Below are 26,085 nucleotides of genomic sequence, written 5' to 3'. Positions count from 1 at the left end.
TAGTAATTAAAATATATTTAGATCTAAAGAAAATATGAAATTTTGAACAGAATAAAGACACAATCTACCTTCTTGAAATTTTGGGTCAAAAGAATGAGATGACTATCTAAAACATTAAAATGGCTGAGAAAACCAATAGGGGACATTCTAAGCTGTCAGTTGGTTATTCATGTATCATACTGAAGTAAGTGTACATAAGGATAAGGAACTATTTCTAAAAATGAAAAGAGGTGAATGGGGTCATTGTATTTGATTTAGTACACAAGCCATATCTCAGTAAAGTAAAAAGATACAAGGTTATTAATGAATACTCTGCCTAAACAATCTATCAAAGAATACGAGGTTATTCTTGTATATTCTAGCTTATCAATATTGGTAATTTTACTTCCTAATTTATGTGAAACTATAGATTTAGTATTTTCACATAACAAACATCTAATTTTAACCTGTGCTGCATTCAGTATGCCATTTGAATCTCAAAATCAATATTTAGGTGTAATTTTAGTATTTCTTGTTAAATTAAGAAATTAACAAATATATAATGCTAAAATATGAACTACAAACTACAATTTGATATCAAACATATTGAAATATACTTATAAACCAGTAGTTCAATAAAATTTTGAATGTAATTCAACATACAGGATAACATGGCCTTTGATCTGTGACCTTTTGTGACAGGGTTAAGAGGAAAATCATCAGGCTTCACACATGTTATGTCTTGTATTTCTTATTGGTACAGGTTTTCTTGTTTTTGAATTTTGGACTTCCTTTCTCAGAATTCTTTGTATTTTATCCCCCACTAGCAATACAGGACAGTTGTCTCAGTTGAGACGGACTCTCTCAATAAAATAGATGTTACGTCACCAGGTTCCATCGGAGTGGGTCCCATTTTTCAACTCTTTGCTTGATTTGTTCTCAGTGGATCACCCAACTACTGGCAATTTGATCTCCAGTACTTTGTCTTTGGGATTTGCCAGTGGATGCATTCTAATAAAACAGAATTAGAACCCACTGTTAGGTCCTATTGATAACACCAGATTGGCAGCTACATCCTGGTTTCTACTTCTTTGGTATTGTCCAGTGTGTCCACCTTTTTTTAAGCTATTCTGTGGAGATAATTATGATCTTACATGGTACACCTGGCTATCCAGAAGCTCAAGCTACAGGAATAGAGATTTTTCAGTCTTTCTCACACTATTGTGGTTTAATTTCTAGGGTTGCCATGTATCTGTCTGAAATTTTGATTAATCTCAAGATGAACATTTTCAACAGAAATTACGAGTATATCAACAATGGTGTATTGAGAGGAAGTTGAACTCAGTTTGATGTGAAGTGCAAACCATACCTCATTGTTTAATTTGGCTCTTTGGCAGATGTTCTGAATCTTTCACAGTTGCCTTGTTTAAGCTGACCTTATAGAGTACCATTCGATTCTTATGACCATATATTCCTAGAGTCCCCAGTCCTCCAGATTTTTAAAGTTGCTTTGGGTCCATGGTTCCAAATGACCATTTCAATAACTTAAAAGGTATATTAAGGCTATATTACATCTTCTTTCTCAATGCCTGTTTGCAATCTGACTCTTATATCCCAAGTATCCCTTTTAACTAAAGGTTTAATTTTCATGGCTACAGACCTACTGACATCAGTGGTAGAGGTGATTTGTGCTGTTTGTCTTTCTTATTTTCTATGTCTGATGAGATTTTGATCGTGGTCGTGTTCAGTAATGGACTTGAAGGTTTGGGTGCCTGCACTCATGTCTTTAGAGATGCTAGAGAGTCCTTATCACATCCAGTTTGCAGTTATGGACAAAGTATTTTCCTCCAGAGTGTTAGAGTGACTTTCTCCATTCTTGGACATAAGGGCAAAGTTGAGGGAATTCTAGGTCCCTGAATGTTTTTTTTTTCTGGTAGGAGATGTAGCAGCCTGCTCATAATACAGGTTCAAATTTGATGCTTGGCTATCCAGTTGGGTTGAGTGTGGCTCTTTTCTTTGATCAGTATTGATTCAGTATATTGTTCAGGGAAGAAGGTCCACTGTCTCTTTGTATTTTCAAATGGAGAGTGGTCCCATCCTAAATTCTTGGTTGAGCACTGTTGTTCCACATCCTCTCCACAATTCTGGAGATTAAGTGGAATTTATCTTTCCTATATAGTTGGGAAGTGAAGATGAGGTTTATAATTCTAGACTGGATGACTTCTGTTTCTTCAGTTTAAGGCATATGCGATCCTGTCATTTTGAGCATGGGAATTTTCTTTCTTCCTTTGGACTTATTCAGGTAGATAAGTTTTTCATTTCATTACTGTTCACTGTCTCATCATGATTTAAATGGCTTGGAATGTGTCGCTCTAAGGGTACAGGTTTGGATCCACTCGGATGTATATAGGGTACATTTTGTATCCCATATTCTAGCCTGTACCCTGGAAGTCCTTTTATTTGGTGCAGCATTTTTTATTTTTTGTTTGGACTTGATTTTGTGTAATATTACTTATTTCTTATGTTATACTGAGAAATGAAGGTTAAGACTGATAGACGGTGCATCCCCACTGCAGTGTGCGTCTTATTCCATAGTCATCTCCAAAACCTAAGTTACATTTTATAATTCCACGTTATAGTTTGTACCCTGAGATCTTTTCAATTAGTATGTTTTTTTTTTATTTTGGCTTGTTTTATAAGTTATGTATAACAAACTAATATAATAAGTTAGAGGTTTGAATTTGCTGTTTTTAACACAGTCCTTCCTTTTGGTTTTCTTTACTTAACTTTATCAAAGTGTATTAATTTTCACCAAAAAGCCCTAGCTATGAATGTGGAATATATATATATATATATATATATATAAGGACCCATGACCTTTCCATTACAACTATGAGTAGTGGAACCTGAGTTATATTGTTGGAACCTGGCCTACAGTGATGTTAAATCAGGTAAAATTCTATCCATAATATGGAAATTAAGTTCCATGTGTAGAGCATACCTGTTATGGATGTAATGTGATTTCCCCATTAGGGTTCCAATCTTCCCTTGATACACTTATAGTATATGGAATCCTAACTTTAAATGTAAAAGCAGGTAAATATGTTTTAGAGATAAACTTTTTCTTCATTACCACTCTCCAGGCCTTCCTGGACAGCATTAGAGACTGGGATTGAATCACCCCCACAAAAGTGATAACATTATCTGAATGTGGTGGTTGTATATTTAGTGTCATTGACATAGGTAGGAAAAGTCATGTGATGAATATTGCCAGTGACAGTTCAGTGGAATGTAAAAAATTGGACCAAGCAAGAAAAAATGTTTAGATGGGTAAAAAAAGAAACCCTGACAATTGAGTAATAACGGGTAAGTGTGAGTGAAGGTAAATGTTACTGTAAATACATTTTGATTTGAAGAAAATTTTAATTCCTATAGTACCAAAATTGAGAAAGTTTTAAAAGATGCAAACACACAACCAAAAACTTAACAATAATGAAGAAAAAAGTACCTGAGAAAATGTTTACAGGTTTATTATAACCAGCTTTATGATTGTGCTTTAAATGTTTTGTTTATGTTAAAGATAAAAAACAAAGTAATAAACAAAGTTCGTATTTAACAATAGTGTAATTTGGAATTTAACACCACAATAAAGGACTAATGAACACCACTGGTAACTAAACAGTGAACTAAAGTGTTGATAAATAGCATGTGTGTATTAAACATTCCACTAAACTGTTGAGTAATACACGTGTACTAAACTGTTGATACTAAACTGTTGATGAGCAGGACACGTGTGCTGAACTGTTGATGAGCAGGACACGTGTGCTGAACTGTGGATAAATAACTGATGTTATTCTAAAAGTGTGTACATGTGTGTGTGTGTGTCTGGTATTATTCAGAAGTTAAATACAGGCACATGTAATTGTGTATTGTTAAGAAAGCTATTTGTACACTTTTAATTACTTTTCTAAGTATAGGCTTCAGTATGTAATGTTATTCTTGTATGTTTTGTTTCTTATTTAGTGTAGCAAGATTTACTAGTCATGTTCAGTTTAAGATTACCCTTGGTGTATTGTATACAGATGACCAGTGTAGACCATTCAGAGACTTCAGTTATTGGTGACAATAAACACGTACAACGAGAAGGAAGTTATGATGTGTGGGACTCTCATGCAGGTAATGAGAAGGAAAGATTTTCGCCTGTTGAGCAGCGTCCACGTAGCTCAACATTCAGTACAGTTAAAGAAGCCCAGAGGCAAGTGATGAAGAGAGCTGGAACAGATTCAACTTCTGCAACAGAAAAGTCACCCCAGCATCAAGTTAGCCCAATGATGAACATGTGAGTCTATAAAAATAAAAGCATTCTCATTAAGCACTTGACTGCTGATTTACCATATACTTAGTCTGCCTCCAGCAGTTTAATGAGTGTTGTATACAGTGTATGGCTCTAAAATTTCACATGTATTTAAAATAGTTGTAGCCAAATGGTTAAATAACATAGTAGAAGGTGAACATGTGCTAAGTGGAGTTGTGTTGTGAGTATGTGTTAAATGGAGTTGTAATGTTATGTAGGTAGTAACTGTTAAGTGGAGTTATAATGTAATTTATGTGGGAACAATCAAGCTGGTAGTGGAACTGTAATATTATACAAGTTTATTTATCCAGTGAGCATTTAATATGCTGTTCAGAGTGAACATTATAATATCAAATGTGTTGACAAATTTGAGAAAGTAAATAAATTATAGATTTCAACTTTGGTATTGTCTTAAGAGACTTAAAAATAGCAATGTATTAAAGGAATTGTGTTTACAAGTATGCAGAAGTTCAATAGATTATAAATATGGATTTAAGTATTTTATTGATAGATCATAGAAAAGTCAGAGTACTACAAATGTTCAATTGATAAGTTTGAAAAATTGAATATTTAAAACATCAATTTGAAGACATTACTTTGTCTTGCATCATACAATGTCTACCTATGAGGTTTGCATTCCACTAGCCTAAAAGCACATACTTAATGTGAACTGCACTAGTTCATGATGACGTAATAATGTGACAATTACACAATAATTACTGTAAGCACTTGCACTTGAAATAACTTCATTTCTTCAATACTGTGAAGTATAGGCACATTCTAAAATTAATTAATTAAGTGAAATTTTCAACAGTTGAAAGTTAGTTTTGTTGAAGTTTAACTGTTTTTTTTTATTTTTACTAAAAAGTAAATTTATTTGCTTACCTGTCTAGGAATCTTCAAGTGACAGTAATTTCTGCTTCATAATATGATAGTGAGAACATTCTGAACAAGGACTTGTCTATATTGTGACAAGTGGGCTTATTTTCAGTAGAGGACATAACACCCATTGTTTGACATACTGTGTATTTTTTAATGGGACCTCTTCCTACCCATTCAGTTAACATTCCTTCTCTTTGGTTTAAACATGACCAGGATGATTTGAACTAGACATCTTCCATACAAGGTTTGCTCTAGGCACAGTTTTTTCTCTAGAGGGAAAATTCTCACCTCTTGCTTGACATGACTGCCCAATTGTTTTTTTCTTTTTCTCTTATTTTGATTCTTTCTCTGCTTTATTACATGAAACACATACTCAAACCTATAGCCTTTTTTTTTTCATATAATTTTTGGAATAATTTTTACCTGCTTTGGGAGTGAGATCCTCAGTTTCTATTTCACTTTTTAGTGTCTAATTTTTGCACTTATATTTTTCTTACTGCCCTTCTTCTGTGTTATCTCTCACATTTCCCATATGTTTGAGGCACTTGCTCTTGGAGAAGGTTTGCAGAAGACCTTCATTCTCTTCTTTACATTCCACTTAATTACCCATACCTTTTCTGATCCAACTCTGTTTACTTGGTTTCTCTGATGCTTATGCATGATGCTCTCCTAGCTAATATAAACTTACCTCATTTATATTTGTGTTCTTTGCCCAGAGGTATTTTGTGGGTGTTCTTAACTGACAGGAGGCCCTGAAATTTTGTTGATTCAGGACAATTTCTCACTGTGCTTTCTCAACCTTACTTCTGTGTTCTTATTTTTAAACTTGTGCTCTATTTTTATCTACATTTTGAGATTGTAATTCTATCTCTCCTCTTCTCTTTCCCTTTTCACTTTTCTGTTACCTTCCCTCCTCACTCTAATCTCCTACATTTTCTGTATTTTGAGGATATGGTCTTTTATCTTCTAGCCAAGAATATCATCAAGAGGTTATTTACTCCTACAGTTGGTTATTGCTCTAATATATTTTGTAGTTCCCAGGAAGATTGGGAGCTTTTGTGTCGTTATTGACTTGTTTCTTTTTTAGGATCTCACCAGATGATTGGTATGGCTTTGCAGTTTGTTTGGTTCCCAAAATCTACATTTGGTCTGGGGTATTGTAAAGTGCTTCCTCCTATCTGCCTAAACTCTGTCACTGCTCATTGTTATGAAAGAGTTTTTTCCAAAGGACCACCAAAAGTATCCTTGTGATATTAGAATAACTTAACTTCTGAATCCAGATTGTACTTCCCATGGATAATAATGGAAAAAATTAGCACCAAGAAAGCAACTGCCCACTTTTACTCATGCTTGTTGCTTTTAAAAATAGGGTTTTCTTGGCCACTTATTACATTGTCTTCAGTAAAAGTTCTTTCTAGTAGGTGTCTGTTGGGGATCTGAGCTTTTATCTTATCTCCAGTGTGAATCCCTTTTCCCAACTTCAAGTGGAGCATAGGAGACCCTTGCCATTTACAAGTTCATAGACACTGAGGTGTTGGACCTTGAGTTTGTACAGCATTATATGGTAAGAAATAGGGCAGTAGTAGCACTGTCTGTGTAATGCAGGTAACCCCTCAGAAAGTATGGAATTCCAAATATGCTGTGTAAAAGTGAGTTATCTTAACATTTTCCCTACATGATTGTGCTCGTCTGTTTACACATTTCTTCTCTTCTTCTTTTTGGCACTTTTTTCTTTTCTTCTCTAAGAATGAAGTTATTTTTAGGATGTGTTTAGGAAGAGCTGCTGCACAAGGTTTTGTCTCGCACTCCTATTGGTTATCATATCATGATATCATTAACTTGTGCAGTTCAAGTTATGTCTTTTGGATTGGAATTAGCTCAAGGCTAAGTGCATGCAAATTTTATTGACAGGTATGCAAGAGGTTAAACTATTTTGTTTGTGAGTATCTATTACAAATAAATTTTAAGGTAAGGGAAGTGTTAGCTTTCAGTGTTGTGTTAACAAATTTTAGAAAAGTCATACTGCACCTACAAATTTGGGAAAATTAACAGTGTTATAAACACTGAATTGCAGGCTTTAGAAATATCAGAGTGTTACAAATATTAATTTAATAAATGTTTAGATTCATGAAAGTGGGGAATCGAACTGTTGCTGAAGATGGTGAAAAGACACCAAGTAAACAAGGATCGTGGCGACAAGTCATTTTCCAGAGAGTTCAGACTCCTATTCAGAAAAGAAAAGCTTTACTTGGTATGTACACTAAAATCAAACATCTAAGGTAAAGTCTGTATTGAAGACACAAAATAGTTGTTTCATTAAGCTTCTTCTATAGTGTGACTATATTAAATTGCCTCACCATTATTAGAATCAAAGTACTTATTTTATTTTTAGTACTGTTTTGTTTACTTTTAGAGCAACAAAGATCAAATAGTTTTTACAAAAGTATAATAAATTTGGTTATGTTATTTATCACTGACAGACTCCTTATATTTTATGCATATACTATTTCAACATCCAAGAAATAGTTAATGAATTAATTTCCTGTTTCAGTGTTTTACTGTTATATATTTATTTGCTAAGAGGAGCGTCTAAAACCTGAAGATTCTGTAGAGACTTCAACATCTGAAAAAGTCTGGTCTTCAAGCAAGCGTCCCAAATTCGAGTTGCGTGCCTTATGGAAGAAAGCCATAATGGAGCAGGTTATATTGATACGTATGGAAAAAGAAAATAGAAAATTGCAAGGTTAGATCCAATTTTTGTTGTACATACAAGTGGGAAACACAGTGACATATCTTAACCATAGTGCACACTGGTCACAAAACTAATATCTATACTCGAAGATCTTTACTACCGTTTAGTGAAGTATAAGTAATACCAATTCATCAGTACCTTCACTAAGTAGCCTAACCTTCAAGATCTTTTCTTTCTTGTAGTTAAGCCTAACCTTCAAGATCTGTACATTATTGTAAAGTATAAGTAGTACCTAACCTTCAGTATCTTTACTTCATTGAAGTTTAGTATAAGCAATACCAATCTTCAAGACCTTTATTGTAAAATATAAGTAGTACCTAACCTTCAATATCATTACTTCATTAATTAAGTATAAGTAATGCCTAATATTTCAGGTATTTTACTGTCTTGTAGACAAACACAAGTAATACCTAAACTTTAAGATCTTTATTTTATAGTAGTTAAGCCTAACCTTCAAGATCTTTACTTTATTGTAAGTATAGGTAATACCTAATCTTCAAGAGCTGTTACTGCCTTGTATATAAACACAAGTAATACCTAATATTCAAGGTATTTTACTGTCTTGTAGATAAACATAAGTAATACCTAAATTTGAGATCTTTCCTTTATTGTAGTTAAGTATAAGTTATACCTAATATTCAAGATTTTTACTTTATTGTAGTTAAGTAATACCTTACCTTCAAGATCTTAATTGTAGTTAAGTAGAAGTTATACCTGATATTCATGATCTTTATTGTAGTTAAGTAAGTATAACAATGCCTAATCTTCAAGAGCTGTTACTGCCTTCTAGTTAAAGAAAATTAATTCCAAATTTATAAGATTTTTAATGTCTTGTAGTTCAACACAGGTAATACCTCATCTTTGAACTATTTACTGTCTTATAGATAACTTAAGTAATGCTTAATATTCAAGGTATTTTATTGTTTTGTAGACAAACACAAGTAATACCTAACCTTAAAGATCTTTACTTTATTGTAAAGTACAAGTAATACTTAACCTTAAAGATCTTTACTTTATTGTAAAATACAAGTAATGCTTAACCTTCAAGATCTTTACTTTATTGTAAAATACAAGTAATACCTAACCTTAAAGATCTTTACTTTATTGTAAAGTACAAGTAATACCTAACCTTAAAGATCTTTACTTTATTGTAAAGTACAAGTAATACCTAACCTTAAAGATCTTTACTTTATTGTAAAGTACAAGTAATACCTAACCTTAAAGATCTTTACTTTATTGTAAAGTACAAGTAATGCTTAACCTTCAAGATTTTTACTTTATTGTAAAGTACAAGTAATGCTTAACCTTCAAGATCTTTACTTTATTGTAAAGTACAAGTAATGCTTAACCTTCAAGATCTTTACTTTATTGTAAAGTACAAGTAATACTTAACCTTCAAGATCTTTACTTTATTGTAAAGTACAAGTAATACTTAACCTTCAAGATCTTTACTTTATTGTAGTTAAACACAAGTAATACCAAATCTACAAGATCTTCTACTGATATTCTTATTTTACTGTGCTTTAAACTTGTACAACTGACAGAAGATTTTGACTGTATTTTGTTTAGAAAAGTCATAACGTCGGAAGTATTTTTCATATAGTTTTACGAATACTGCCCAGCATAGGAAGTGTTCTTTACGCTGTTGAACAAGTATCATAGAGCACAGTATGATACAAAGTGGTTTTTGTAAAGTTGTACAAATAGTACACAACGTGAGGTGTTTTTCGTGTTACACTTTTATTTCTTTGACCTGATATATATTGAAATCTATGCTGAAATGGAAGTGGAATGGGTTTTGCTTCATGTTTAAATCTCTAGCTCATTACTTCTTGAAGTTTAATATAGGAAATTACATTAAACCATGACTGCTGAAGCTGAGAAGTAGTGGTTGGCTAAACATGGGTGAAACTACACTTGTGTTTAAATTACATCATCAAAGTAACATAATTTTATTCAAAACTATTGTGAACTTCTTCATTGGAGTGTACTACAAGTCTGTATTGTGTTCAGAAAAATTTGGGAGAATTAAAAATGTAAGTTTTCAGTTTACTTTGAAATGTTTCAAAATCACAATTTCTGAATATTTTATATTATGTATAATGTAAATAATCAATTTGTATAATATATAAAGAATGAGTGTAAGTTTATTTTCTATAATTTTTCAAATTCCGTGGGGTAATTTTACCCCTGAGATGGAACACACCAGTTGAAATGTACTATAGGTAAATAGTTTTAGTTAGTTAACATATATAATTATTTTTGGGTTTTTTTTTCATGGTAGTAATCATACATGGGTTACCAACTGTGCCTTATCATTTCTAATATTACTTCATACAGCCCGACAGAATGCTGTCTCTAACAAAAGATTAAAACTGGACTATGAAGAAATCACACCTTGTCTTAAAGATGCCCAAAAACAGTGGGAGAAACTCCTTGGTACTCCAAACCGGTCTAGTGTGTGTTTTAGTCTTGGTAAACTGAAAGACGCTGTCAAAAATGGTAATTAGTTTTTCTTTAGTAATAATAAAGTTATAAGTTTTGGATATTTTAGGTAGAAACACCCTTAGGTTTTGGAGTCATTAAAAGACTTTGAAGTAACACCAGAGTTAATAATAATTGTTTGACTACTCATTAATCTGATAATTATAAAATCATCACTATTTTAGTGTCAAAAATATTATAACAGCTTCGCAACGTAACATTGCCAACTCTCAAACTATAGAAACTTTTGTTAATTTAAGAAGCAATGATTAGTGCTGTTGACAATGTTTTCTCCAACAAACACCTGTCTTTATAATGTACAGACAGTGATATTACCATGAGAACAGCTATGCTAATTCTATCCCTCCACTTTATAAACCAGCTATTGACTTCTTAGAAATTCCAAGCTTGCACTTGCAGATGAAGAACACATGACTTGATATGCTCATGTAATTTCTACAGCCACCTTTCTTATGAAAATAGTTGTTGATTTCAAGGTTTTACTTAAAGCTTTTTATTCAGCATAAGCATCCAAATTTTCTTTATTGGATTTTAACTGTATCATGAGATATGCCCAGTTTAATTAGAATGGCTTTTGTGTTGCATGGTCATAGTCTACACTTTGTGAATGACACAGTTGGTTCTCATTAGCTTGGGTTATGGTTTTATATTTTGCTGTACATGTATTTCTACTTTCATGGAGAGCAATGAAGATTTCTTTATTGTCTTTTGGATTTATGTCCTATCAAAGACTTGTTTTGGAGTTTTTTGCATTCAAATACCCCTCAAACCATTTGACTAGGTTTGTCAGACTAGATTTCAATGACAATTCTATAACTATCCTGTAAGTATAACTGGCTAGATTTAGCTGGTGCTCACATATAATGTTTAGATAAACTGACAAGGTGAGGAATTGTTAAGTGAAAACATTCCAAAAAACAAACTTTTTTTTTTGTTCCCCTCGGTGTGGATTCCTGTATGTGGTGAGGGGACCTCCCAGGGAAGGTTCTGTTCTATCTGGTTACCTTCTCTGGGATCTAAACATCCACCCATGTGTTTGCCGTGCGTGGCGACCCGTGAAGGGGAGGAGAGGATCCTGGTGGTTGAGGGGTCCAACCCTAACACACCACTTTGGCCTCGAATTCCTGTAGACGGGCGGCCTTTGGGTGGCTCCCCTTGGGTCAATCGGCTGGTCCACTTGGGCTAGAGTCAACCAAGTACCAGTGTTGGAAGTTCTCAACGGGTGTTGTGGACATTGTGCCTGATGCTGGTGTTTGGGTATAGTGCTCACGAAACCCTGGCGTTGCTGCATTGTCCTTGCGTGATTTTGTAGTGCGTCCCCATGTAGGGCTCCATGGTGGGTGGGGTCAGTGTGTACCGAAACTTTTTCTTTTTCCTATGGATCCTCTAAAAAATTTAAATAAAATTGTAAAAAAACAGTCAATGGGTAAGCGACCACGTCTTGAATACTCAGAACAGCAATCTTCAACATCAGTAACACACGTACCTCATTCTCTTTCGGAAAAACCTTTAGGGCAAATGTCCCCTTTTTTTATTCAAAAGGGACTAGAGGGACTTGCTGGCTCTCCAAAGTCAGTAAAGAAACTTCGATCTGGTGACATATTGGTTGAAACATCCACATCCCAACACAGTGAACTCCTCTTGAATTCAAAGGCAATTGGGGATATACCTATTGAGGTTACACCCCATGCTACCTTGAATTCTTCACAAGGAGTTATTGTTGAAATGGATTTGAAGAACGTTCCAGAGTCAGAGATTCTCGCTGGTCTCCCCACTCAAGGAGTTTCTGCAGTGAGGCGCATCTCCACTCGCAAAGATGGAGTTACACTGCCAACAAATACCGTCGTTTTAACATTTACTTCACCACGTGCACCTGCCACCATCAAGGCAGGTTATCTCATTTGCAGAGTTCGGCCATACATACCAAACCCTCTTCGATGTTTCCAATGTCAGAGATTCGGGCCACTCAAAGACATCTTGTCGTGGTTCCCTGACATGTGCTCGTTGTGGAGGCAAGGACCACAATGCCTATGACTGTGACATGAACCCACATTGCGTAAACTGCAATGGTTCTCACCCCTCTTACTTTCATTCTTGCCCAAAATGGGTGGAGGAAAAAGAGGTGCAGCGTTTGAAAACGACACATAACATTAGTTATCGTGAGGCTCGGAAATTGCTGTCCACAACTCCATCTCGGACATATGCTGCTGCACTTCATTCCACAACTACAGTGGGAGTGCAGACAGATCTCTCTGTGCCTGCAAGAGAATCGTTTTCAAAACAAATGAAAAGCCTTTTGACCTCCGTGGTTAAAAAGGTTGATGAATCAACTTCCACACCCATCTCTGTTCCTCCCATACCTTCCAACAAACCTCAAGATCCACATCCTTCAGTTTCAAATACAGGCATTTCTTCTGCTACATCTTTTTTTCCCACCACAAGAGACAAAACAATTATTCGTTCGCATCCTCAGTCACTGGATTCCCCTTCCAATAACAAAAACCTGCCCACCCTACCCAGAGCAGGATCCATGGAGGTTGATAGACCTCCTCCGACTAAAGACAGTAAAGAAAAAAGACGTGGTCGTAAACCGAAGGGTTCTCCAGCCACTTCACCTACCCGTTCTTAAATATGGCCGCCTTGATACAATGGAACTGTCGAGGTTTAATCTGGATGATATCAAAACGCTAATTGCTTCCTACCATCCTGTTTGTCTTTCTTTACAAGAAACATTTCTCAAACTGCTGATACAGTCACCATTCGGCAGTTTTCTCTGTACAGAAATGACAGGCTGTGTGATGGACCGAGTACATGGAGGGGTGGCACTATTGGTTGATCAGTATGTGCCCACTTTGAGTGTCTTTGTCACTCAACACACCCTTGGAGGCTGTAGCCATCCATGTTTCCTTGGGTCATACCATCACTGTTTGTTCTTTCTACCTGTCCCCTGGAGAGACATATGATCAATCAGATCTTGATGCTCTCATTGAACAATTGCCATCTCCATTTCTAATCCTAGGGGATTTTAATGGACATCATCCCCTCTCGGGAAGTGCTATTATTGATGGGAGGGGCCGATCTGTAGAGCGGATGATCTCTGATCACAATCTTTCTCTTTTCAATACTGGTTCTTCCACTTATTTTCATGCACCTAGTCAGTCCTTTACTGCTATTGATCTCTCAGTTTGCTCCCCTTCATTATTCTCCCATTTTTCATGGAGGGTTGACAGTAATCCACTAGGCAGTGATCATTTTCCGATCCTTTTGAGAGAGACTGGCCGTGGTTGATGCCACCCTACCCGCGTGCCCCGGTGGAAGCTGGTACAGGCAGACTGGTCCACTTTCACTGCTCTTGCAGAACTTGATCCTGCCATCGTAAATCAGCCATCAATAGACGACTGTGTAGCAGTGGTAACTGACTGTATTACACATGCAGCTGCTCAGTGTATTCCTAGAACCTCGACACGTTTTCCACGATATCCTCGTCCGTGGTGGAATCCTGCTTGATACTTAGCACGGAAGGCTCAAAAGTGGGCCTGGGATACTTTTCGTAGATATCCCACACTTTCAAACCGGGTTGCTTTCCAACGGGCCTGTGCACATGCTAGGTGGGTAAGACGTCAAAGCCAGAAGGAATCTTAGATTAAGTTCACAACCAGCATATCTTCTACCACCAGTTCCAAGATCATATGGGACAGGATTCGAAAGGTTAATGGGCACTACAATTCTATCCCCCTCTCGATCTTACTCTTTGATGGTCAGGAGGTGACTGATGTTTGGAACATCGCTAACACTCTAGGTGAAAGCTTTTGCCGGGTATCTAGCACTTCTGCTTGTTCCTCCACCTTCCTGGCCATCAAGACTCAGGCAGAGCGATCACCTCTTTCCTTTCGAACTGACTGTTTCTTTGACTATAATTGTCCCTTTACACTGGTGGAACTAAAAATGGCCCTTCATTGGTCTGCCAGTACGTCTGTTGGACCTGATGATATTCATTATGACATGCTGCACCATCTATCTCCTGCTTCTCTTGATGTCCTTCTGATTGTTTTCTCTGGCAGGAGAATGTTTTTCCTGATGCCTGGCACCAGGCTATTATTTTACCTTTCTCTAAGCCAGGGAAAGATCCCAAGATTCCTTCAAACTACCGTCCAATTGCTTTGACGAGCTGTCTCTGTAAGACATTAGAAAGGATGGTTAATGCTCGTCTTGTTTGGTTCCTTGAATCAAACAACCTCCCTCGCCCACCAGTGTGGGTTCCGTCGACAGCACTCCACCACAGACCACCTAATTGTCTTGAAACATCTATCAGAGAAGCCTTTCTCAACCGCCAACATCTTGTATCAATATTCTTTGACATAGAGAAGGCTTACGACACAACATGGAGGTATGGCGTTTTGCGAGACCTCCATACATATGGGTTATGTGGCCATCTACCCATGTTTATTGAAAATTTTTTAATGGACAGGAGATTCCAAGTTTGTGTGGGTTCGACACTTTCCCGTTCTTTTGTACAGGAACTTGGAGTCCCTCAAGGCTGTGTATTGAGTGTTACACTCTTCAGTATAAAGATAAATGCCATCACTGAACAACTCCCTCTCACTGTTGCAAATGGGCTGTATGTCGACGACTTTCACATCTCATGTCAGTCGTCAAACATGAGATATATTGAGCGGCAACTACAAACCGCCCTCAATTGTGTACGGAAGTGGACTCTAGCGAACGGCTTTAATTTCTCTCTCTCCAAAACTGTATGCATGCACTTTTACCGTTGACGGGGTATTCACCCTGATCCTGAACTTCATATCCGTGAAGTTTTGCTGCCAGTGGTCCCGGAGACCAAGTTCTTGGGGCTTATCTTTGATCATAAACTGACCTTTATACCACACTTAAAGCAGCTTCGGGTCAAATGCACAAGAGCACTGAACATCCTCCGTGTTCTCTCTTCTACCAGTTGGGGGGCAGATTGCTGTTCACTGTTAAAGGTATATCGTGCTCTTATTAGATCGAAACTCGATTATGGATCAATGGTCTATGGCTCTGCCAGACCCTCGACCTTAAAGATGCTGGACCCCATTCATCACCAAGGACTTCGACTCTGCACTGGGGCTTTCCGTACCTCTCCAGTTCAAAGTATATACATTGAATCTCATGAACCTTCTCTACACCTTTGCCGTTTGCAACTATCTTTACAATATACTTCGAAACTTCATTCCTTACCAAAGCATCCCACCTGGAAATGTGTTTCCCTTCCTCGGTGGGCAGCACTTTTTCAGAACAGACGATCTGTCATTGCTCCATTTGGCCTTCGCATCCAGGCGCAATTGGATGAATTGGGTCTGTCCTTGGATAACATTGCAGATTTCACAGGTCGGCCCATCCCACCATGGCTTATTACAGCCCCCAAATGTGACCTTTCTTTCAGTCACCTATAAAAGGCAGATACTCCAGATTGGAAGTACCGTCTTTTATTCAACGAATATCTTTCAAACAATCATTCAGTTCCCATTTATACAGATGGTTCCAAATCAGGTAATTCAGTGGGCTCTGCTATGGTTTGCTATGGGTCAGTAGTTGTTCGCAGAATCCCTTCTACAGCTTCTGTGTTCACTGCTGAACTGTATGCCATATCTCTTGCCCTGGATCATATTGCATCTGAGCAGTACTTCAACTGCACTATTTATACTGATTCGCTTAGTTCTATACTTGCCTTGGAATCGCTACATGTTAGCTCACATCCTATTCTCGCTGATATTCGAAACCGACTGGCCCATTTCTCATTAGCAGCTATTTCAATCCAGTTTTTCTGGATACCAGGCCATGTTGGTATTCGCGGGAACGAGCTTGCAGACATGGCAGCTAAATATGTCTGCTTCAGCACCATCATCCCAAGCCTATTCCGTACATGGACTGTGGTGTTGTCTTCAAGGCTCGGCTCCGTGCCAGCTGGCAGTCCACTTGGAGTGAGCAACGTGACAACAAACTTTTTCAAATCAAACCCAAAATTGGACTTTGGCCATCTAGCTTCCGTAAAGTTCGGAAGGAAGAAGTTGTTCTCACTAGGCTACGCATTGGTCACAGTTTTTTAACTCATTTTCTTTTATCTGGAACTGATGCACCAATGTGTAGTTTGTGTAACACTCAAATCACTATCAGCCACCTTTTACTTTCTTGCCATCGTTACAATTCTCAACGATGGCAATATTTTAAACATATTTTTTCCCAGGGTCAGTCTGTAACATTGGACAGAGTTATTGGTGATGGTAACTCTGTCCACCTTGATAATGTTTTTAATTTTTTAATGGCCATTAATCTTTTTAATCTCATTTAAGTGTTGCATATTTATTCATTACACCTTTTTAATTGTGGTTCCTTTTTTAATCTCTCTCCTTCAATTTGACATTGGGCAATGGCCAGAACATTAAATAACTCGACATCAGGACTGGAAAGGCCAACTTCAGGTGACTAACGCTACTGTTTGAACTACTCGTTAGTCGTCCTGGCGAGTTGTTATTATACTTTTGCTGCATATCATTTCACACTTTTACTACTTAACTTTTTAGTACTGGCCATATTGACTCATAACCCGGAACCAGGACTGGAAAGACCAACTTCAGGTGACTGACTGTGGTTCTTTAACTTACCTGTTAGTCTTCCTGGCGGGTTATGATCATTACTTTTTTGCTAGAGTAAATAAATACCTTACAACTTCTTATACTCTGCCTTCTATCTTAACATTGTAGACTAGGTGTCAACATTGGTTTTATACATTTTTGTTTTACCTTCATTTCCATTTATGTCTATTACTACATTTATTTATTTATTTATTTTTTTTTACATTTTTACCAAATGTCTGGCGCAGATAGCCTTGCTGCTTTGTGTCATAAAACACTAAATCAATTAATCAATCAATTTTTTGTTGTTGTTTTAAGATGGGTGACATACATAGTTTCTTTTAATAAAATTTTTGCTTTTAATGTGGTTCTCTTGTATACTCACTCTCTTGGTTATGGCAGGTGACTTCTCAGCCTGAGAAGTGAAAGTTCAGTATTGCATGCTTTACTGAAGACAATGAAAGAATTAGAAATGTCTTGTTAAAATTCCCACGATTTAACAAATCAACATGATGAAGTGTTCTGTCCCCTGTGTTCAAAATGTAAAATAGGTTAATCATGTCATATAATCCTAAATCTAGAAGACATTTAGCTACCCAAAACTACCATTGAATAAAAATAAAGGAGGAACTAATTATCTGTGTAACATTACAGTGTTAAATTCAGAAATCTTGTGAGGCAGTGAAACCAACAGCCCTAATATTAATGAAATCACACTTGACTGCAACACTAGAAGTTTACCTAAAATTACATTTTATAGAAATTGAATTCTTGAGTACCAGATATAGTTTTGAAGGACTAATTATGATGAAATTCTGGAGTCCAAACATTACTTGTATTATAAATGTTTTTTTCACAGTATCATTGGCTTTTAATTTAAAATTTAAATTTTAGTAGCTCTACATTTCCTCTGTCTCAGCAGACAGTTTATGGTGCTCTGAGTAGACTAGAGAATGGAAATGTTCCTTTTTTAATACGTATTTGACTCAATCTATAATGGACAAATTAAGTGAAACATGGAAGAATCTGCAGTTTCTTTTATCATAAATATTGCTTAATTAAGTTCTTAATGTTGTCACTGCTTGTTGTTGACTGTATTTGTTTGAAACTCATATTTAAAAGAACTGGAATTTGGATCACCTTTATAGAAATTATTTTCTCACTTATAACAAGAGGAGTATATATATTTTTTGCAACCTGTATGTTTTTATCTTTTAAAACTGAAAACAACTTGCTGTTGTGTATAATTCATTATTTGATACTCTTGAGAGTACCTCATCACAAGTGTGTAGAAGTGAAACATTCCTTTAATTTATTTTGTATCATCTCAGGAGTACCTCACCACAGGGTTGGAGAAGTGGCAGTTCCTTTAATTTATTTTGTATCATCTCAGGAGTACCTCATCACAGGGTTGGAGAAGTGGTAGTTCCTTTGATGTATTTTGTATCATCTCAGGAGTACCTCATACAGGGTTGGAGAAGTGGCAGTTCCTTTAATTTATTTTGTATCATCTCAGGAGTACCTCATCACAGGGTTGGAGAAGTGGTAGTTCCTTTGATGTATTTTGTATCATCTCAGGAGTACCTCATCACAGGGTTGGAGAAGTGGCAGTTCCTTTAATTTATTTTGTATCATCTCAGGAGTACCTCATCACAGGGTTGGAGAAGTGGCAGTTTTTTTAATTTATTTTGTATCATCTCAGGAGCACCTTGTTACAGGTGTGGGGAAGTATAACCATTTCTTTAACCCTTTTGTGAGGGGTGCAGGCCAAAGTTGCATTCAAAATTTTATTGAACTACTATTTTATTAATTTATGTAAATAAGTTTGGAATCTAATTGTAGATTATAATTTAAACATTAATATTATATATGAGTTATTTTCTTAATTTAAAAGTAAATATTAAAATAACATACCTAAATTTAGATTTTAATGTGTTACATGGTATGTTGAATGTAGAATTGTTTAAAATTAGATAATTGTGATATCAAAATATCAAGTCAGTAGTTTCATACAAATTAGGAACTCAAATTACTAATTAACAAGCTATAATATAAAATTAAAACTTCATATATTTTATCTTGCTGAGATATGGCTTATGTAGTGAATAAAACACAGTAGAAACCCTTCACCTCTTTCCAGTTTAGAAAGCTATCCATTATATACACTTACTTCAATATGTGGCATGTGAATAACCAGTTGACAGCTTAGGATGTCCCCCTATCAGTGTTCTCAGTCATTTTAATCTTTGAAGAGGTTACCACATTCTTTCAAATGAAGATTTCAAGAAGGTAGGTTGTGCCTTTAGTCGGCTTGAAGTTTCGTATTTTAAAAAAAACTAAATACAGCGTAGTTACTAAACTTAATAAATTATAGTGGAATTCTAAGGTGTCAGTATAATTATTTGTGGTTTTTTAATTCAACTGTACATATAAAACCTAAAAAAGTAATATTTGTTTGATATTCATGTGCAAAATCTTAAAAGGCTTAGCATCCTTTGTATAGCTACAACCAAGTTTTAAAGGTCATAGTGAGAAGAGATAATCATGTTCTTTACTTTTAGATTCATTTTTCTGTATTTCAAAAAAAATAAATTTAATGATTTATTTGTTTATAGTAATCTATATAGATAAGTAATGTGTGATTGTTGAAATGTGACTGCATGTTACAAAATGCAGGTCCACTAAAATACAGCCAAAACAGGGATGACTAAAGTTCTGTTTTTTATTACTGCATATATTGTCATAATATGTAGTCATTCTTGCATCACAAAAAACATAATTTACACTTATTTCCATTTTTTTAATGATAATTATGAGTTGACCCAGCAGCCAAAGCCCAAGTAGTTAGAGTATAAAAAATAAAAAACATAGTTTTACTGAAATCAAACACTTGAAATGTATTTAGTAGGTATTAGAGATTACATAAATATTACTTGATATTTGGGGGATGAAGAATAGTTGTTGTTTATTAATCATAACATGAAATCACTTTGCATTGAGACTAGTATCAGAACATAGTCTACTTTCATAAACGAATATTTGGTAAAAATGTGACTTTTTATGTACAAAATACTTGTAATCTTTACTAAAGATCTACCAAATTATGTGAAGATACACGTGCTGTATTAAAAGTTCGAGTGCAAGTACTTAATGTGTGAAAATATTTAGACAAACTAGTATATTGTACTGAGCACATTGTGAAAAGGTACAGGGAGAAGTGTAATAGCTCCTTTAGTTAATGTTTTAGTTTATCATTAGTACCTTGTTACACATGTTGAAGTGTAACACTTTCTACTGTTCTGTAGTATTTCAGGAATAGCTTGTTACACATATTGAGAAGTTTGGCAGTTCCTTTAACTTATTTTGTATCATTTCAGGAGTACCTTATTACACACATGGAGAAGTTTGGCAGTTCCTTTAACTTATTTTGTATCATTTCAGGAGTACCTTATTACACACATGGAGAAGTTTGGCAGTTCCTTTAACTTATTTTGTATCATTTCAGGAGTACCTTATTACACACATGGAGAAGTTTGGCAGTTCCTTTAACTTATTTTGTATCATTTCAGGAGTACCTTATTACACACATGGAGAAGTTTGGCAGTTCCTTTAACTTATTTTGTATCATTTCAGGAGTACCTTATTACACACATGGAGAAGTTTGGCAATTCCTTTAACTTATTTTGTATCATGTCAGGAGTACCTCGTCACAGACGTGGAGAAGTTTGGCAGTTCCTTGCTGAGCAGCAACAGCTCCACATTTTCACGCCAGCCTCTGTGCCTGAAAATGTTGATCTTAGTCAGTCTTACAGTGAACTTCTAAGTCAGCTGACATCCCAACAACATGCTATTCTCATTGATCTAGGTAAATTGGTTTATTTTGCTTTCATAAATATTTAAAAGGGCCAACATGTGTTTGACATCATATTAAAGTGTTATATATACAGAAGGTTCCTACTGTAAGAAATATTTTAAAGTGAAGATGAAATTTGACCCTAGATATAAAATGATACTTAGAACCAGTTTTCAAACCATAAATGGTATTTAAATGGCTCAACAGTATATTTCAGTAGCTCTATAATCTTGGGGTTTGATCCCTATGGTAGACAAAGCCAAGTATTCCCCTATGTCTTAAAGCAACAAAATAAACAATATCCCAGTAGTTTACCAGTAGATTTCAGAACTTAAATATTCCAATTCTGGAGTCCAGAAATTGTACTGAATTTCTGTATGTTATCATAGTAAAATTACCTTGTGCATTGACTTTTCCTAGTGTATGTAATTTTATGAACATTATCCGTGTTGATTTATACTTATTGTGTTACCCTATGCTGAATTACTTATTCTATTATAACAACATTATTCACTACACTGATTTATGCTTATTTTATTACAGGAACATTATTCACTACACTGATTTACACATCATACTTATAGGAACATTATCCACTGCACTGATTTACATATTGTATTATAGGAACATTATCCACTGCACTGATTTACATATTGTATTATAGGAACATTATCCACTGCACTGATTTACATATTGTATTATAGGAACATTATCTACTACACTGATTTACACATTGTATTATAGGAATATTGTCCACTACACTGATTTATACATCGTATTACGGGAGCATTGTCCACGACACTGATTTATACATCGTATTACGGGAGCATTGTCCACGACACTGATTTACACATCATGTTACGGGAGCATTGTCCACGACACTGATTTACACATCATGTTACGGGAACATTATCTACAACACTGATTTACACATTGTATTATAGGAACATTGTCCACTACTCTGATTTACACATTGTATTATAGGAACATTGTCCACTACTCTGATTTACACATTGTATTATAGGAACATTGTCCACTACTCTGATTTACACATTGTATTATAGGAACATTGTCCACTACTCTGATTTACACATTGTATTATAGGAACATTGTCCACTACTCTGATTTACACATTGTATTATAGGAACATTGTCCACTACTCTGATTTACACATCGTATTGTAGGAATATTGTCCACTACACTGATTTACACGTCATGTTACGGGAACATTATCCACTACTTTGTTTTTAACTCCTAATTTTCTTCTATCTAGAACTGATGCACCAGTGTGTGGTCTTTATAACTTTAAAGTCATGATTGCTCATGTTTTATTGTCAAAGGCACCATATTAGACATCTTTTTTTTCCCATTGGTTTACCCCTGATGCTAGACATTGTCATTGGTGATAGTGACACAGTCCACCTTATTTTTTTAAAGTTTAAAGAATCATTGGCATTTTAAATTCTATTTAAGTGTTTATACAAATATTTGCCATTGCTTTACTTTATTTGATTTCTTTTCATGTGTTTTAATAATTTTATTTTTATTTTTTACTGTTTGGTGCAGAAAGCCTAGCTGTTTTTTTGTGCCAATAAACACCAAGCAACCAAACTCTTCTATAGGATAAAATCATATATCTATGTACTACATACCTTACACTTCTACAGTGTAGTATCATATATCTACATACTACATACCTTACACTTCTATGGTGTAACATCTTATATCTATATATTACATACCTTACCCTTCTATGGTGTAACATCTTATATCCACGTACTACGTACTATGTACCTTACCCTTTTGTAGTGTAGAACCGTATGCCTGTGTACGCGTACCTTACCCTTTTGTAGCGTAGAACTGTATGTCTGTGTACTATGTACCTTACTTTCTGTAGCATAGAACCATATGTCTGCGTACTATGTACCTTACTTTCTGTAGCATAGAACCATATGTCTGCGTACTATGTACCTTACTTTCTGTAGCATAGAACCATATGTTTGCATACTATGTACCTTACTTTCTATAGAATAGAACCATATGTCTGCATACTATGTACCTTACTTTCTGTAGCATAGAACAGTATGTCTACTCACTATTAACTTTACATGTACTGAGAGACAGAAAGATATAGGTAGCTCTTATGAAAAGTTAAGAATCATGTGAAGATATTTATTAATAGAGATCTTAAGTTGTTTTAATAGAAAGGCTTCTTTAATTTTTGGTTTATTTCTGTTGATCAATGATGAATTAGTTTTTGTACTGATTTATATTATTGAGTTCTCAAAATCTGGCTGTTTTTTATACACAAGTTGATGTTTATTGTTAGAAGGGAAGGATGAAAATTTTTGTTATCTCACCTTTGTTTTAAAATGAGTATAACAGGCCAGTGTAATTACAATGCTGGCTGGTAATTTTATGGACATAAAATGTTAAAACTTAAGGCTAACTTACCAGCAGTGGACATAACCCTTGACAGCTCATTATTTAGTTTGTTTTGTTGAAAATCTTCAATTATTTGATTTAAATGATATATATAATAAATAGCTTATGGACAATTAATTACATTAATTGTTGACAGGCAATTAAAATCAACACAATAAAATATTAATGAATTTAATATAAAATAAACATTAAGAAGATTTCACTAAAGAATCAATTGTCAATCATAATTTTCACCTTAAAGTCATAACAGATAATGTGTGTGGTAATAGCTCCCAGATGCAAAGTAATTATCCCATCTACTAGACAAAAGTAAAAATGAAAAACCTTAACATCTTTATTATATGCAACTCCACTTATTTAAAAAAAGTAATAGGACTATCAGCCCTACTTGGTATTTGTTACCTAGTTCACATCTCCTCTCTTTCTCTTGAACATTTATTAAAGTATAACATGGGAAAGATGAGACAAGCCCAGCTCCTTGAAGTAAGTTTTCTATCACAGTATTTATTCATAAATAAACTAGAAAGTAATGACTACAAATGCTAGCAATTAAAAAGACATTTAAACTCTTTGTAACAAAATAGTTTAATAAAAAAAATCAATATGGAAGGTGCTCTTCTTTATCAATAAAAGTTGGAAGCTACTTCTAGGTAACTAAATTTCAAATTATAATTTTATTCAGTATATCACAATGGAAAGTTTAACTTGTAGTAGGTTGGCCTATCTTGGCATTTCCGTACTGACTACTAAGTCTGGATAATTTGGTAACTTTTATCAATAGAAGGATTACATTAAGATGGTTAAAGATACTTCTCATTTCATAACTTACACGTAAGTGTGTCATTAGCTTAGTCAGAACTATCATGATTTTATAAGTAATTTTAAGACAATGGTATTGCATTTTGTAATACATCAATTATGTAATAGACTCTGAATTAATATACCAAGCAAAGATGTTGTATTGCGATGTAGATAAGATAATACTGATCTTTTATTTATTCTGAAATGTATCTTTACAGGACGAACATTTCCCAGCCATCCTTATTTCTCTCAACCACTTGGTCCAGGTCAACTTGCTCTCTTCAATCTATTGAAAGCCTACTCATTACTTGATACAGAGGTTGGTTACTGTCAGGGGCTCAGTTTTGTAGCAGGGATCCTGTTGCTTCACGTTAGTATCATTCAGTCACAGTACAGGTATTGGTTGTGGTAACTTTCAGTCACAAGTTTGTAATAGTAGTATTGTTTATAGTGATTTTCAGTCACCAGTTTATTACAGTAGTGTTATTGTTTATGATGACTGTCAGTCACCAGTGTGTGATAGTAGTGTTATTGTTTATGATGACTGTCAGTCACCAGTGTGTGATAGTAGTGTTGTTGTTTATGATGACTGTCAGTCACCAGTATGTGATAGTAGTGTTGTTGTTTATGATGACTGTCAGTCACCAGTGTGTGATAGTAGTGTTGTTGTTCATGGTGATTGTCAGTCACCAGTGTGTGATAGTAGTTTTAGTTATGGGTTTGCCAGATAATTCTGCCCAAGAATCACTAATAAAACATTTTCATTTAAAGTCCCTCAGTGTGGATTCCTGTACATGGTGAGGGGACCTCCCAGAGAAGGTTCTGCTCTTTCAATTTACTTCCTTTGGGATCTAAACATTCACCCACGTGTTTGCCGTGCATGGCAGCCCGTGAAGGGTAGGAGAGGATCCTGGTAGTTGAGGGGTCCAACCCTAACACACCACTTTGGCCATGAATTCCTGTAGATGGGCGGCCTTTGGGTGGCCCCCCTTGGGTCAATCAGCTGATCCACTTGGGCTAGAGTCAACCAAGTACCAGTGTTGGAAGTTCTCAACGGGGGTTGTGGACATTGTGTCTGATGCTGGCGTTTGGGTATAGTGCTCACAAAACCCTGGCATTGCTGCATTGTCCTTGCATGACATTGTAGTGCATCCCCTTGTAGGGCTCCATGGTGGGTGAGGTCAGTGGGTACCGAAATTTTTCTTTTTTCCTATGGATCCTCCTTCAAAAAATTTAAATAAAATAGTGAAAAAACAGTCAATAGGTAAACGACCACGTCTTGAAGACTCTGAGCAGCAATCTTCAACATCTGTAACACACGTACCTCATTTTCTTGTATTACATTATCTTTCAGAAAAACTTTTAGGGCAAATGTTGTCCTTTTTCATTCAGAAGGGACTAGAGTGACTTGCTGGCTCTCCAAAGTCAGTAAAGAAACTTTGATCTGGAGACATAATGGTTGAAACATCCACATCCCAACACAGTGAACTCCTCTTGAATTCAAAGACAATTGGGGGATTACCTATTGAGGTTACCCCTCATGCTACCTTGAATTTATCACGAGGAGTTATGGTTGAGAGAGATTTGAAGAACGTCCCCGAGTCAGAGATTCTTGCTGGTCTCTCCACTCAAGGAGTTTCTGCAGTGAGGCACATCTCCAGTCAAAAAGATGGAGTTACACTACTGACAAATATTCTCGTTTTGACATTTACATCACCACTTGCACCTGACACCATCAAGGCAGGTTATCTAATTTGCAGGGTACGGCCGTACATTCCAAACCCTCTTCGATGTTTCCAATGTCAGAGGTTCGGCCACTCAAAAACGTCCCGTCGTGGTTCCCTGACATGTGCTCATTGTGGTGGCAAGGACCACGATGCCTATGAGTGTCACACGGACC

General features: G+C 35.5%; 1 protein-coding gene across 2 annotated transcripts in view; it reads left to right on the top strand.

Annotated features, from left to right (window-relative positions):
• Window positions 1–26,085, top strand: part of plx (PTB_TBC1D1_like and TBC domain-containing protein plx) — a 62,820-nt gene that overhangs the window by 26,473 nt on the left and 10,262 nt on the right. For both annotated transcript variants that reach the window (XR_013025617.1, XM_076491682.1), the window contains exons 12-17: window positions 4,062–4,318; window positions 7,339–7,466; window positions 7,797–7,958; window positions 10,308–10,469; window positions 20,784–20,951; window positions 24,404–24,555. Coding sequence is in view for 1 of the 2 variants with exons in the window: in XM_076491682.1 (XP_076347797.1) it covers window positions 4,062–4,318; window positions 7,339–7,466; window positions 7,797–7,958; window positions 10,308–10,469; window positions 20,784–20,951; window positions 24,404–24,555 (1,029 nt within the window). In the remaining variant the exon portion in view is untranslated. The remainder of the gene's footprint in view (window positions 1–4,061; window positions 4,319–7,338; window positions 7,467–7,796; window positions 7,959–10,307; window positions 10,470–20,783; window positions 20,952–24,403; window positions 24,556–26,085) is intronic.

Source organism: Tachypleus tridentatus, chromosome 2 (assembly GCF_004210375.1).
Source record: "Tachypleus tridentatus isolate NWPU-2018 chromosome 2, ASM421037v1, whole genome shotgun sequence".
Lineage (NCBI taxonomy): Eukaryota > Metazoa > Arthropoda > Merostomata > Xiphosura > Limulidae > Tachypleus > Tachypleus tridentatus.
This window is presented reverse-complemented; position numbering and strand designations above follow the sequence as displayed.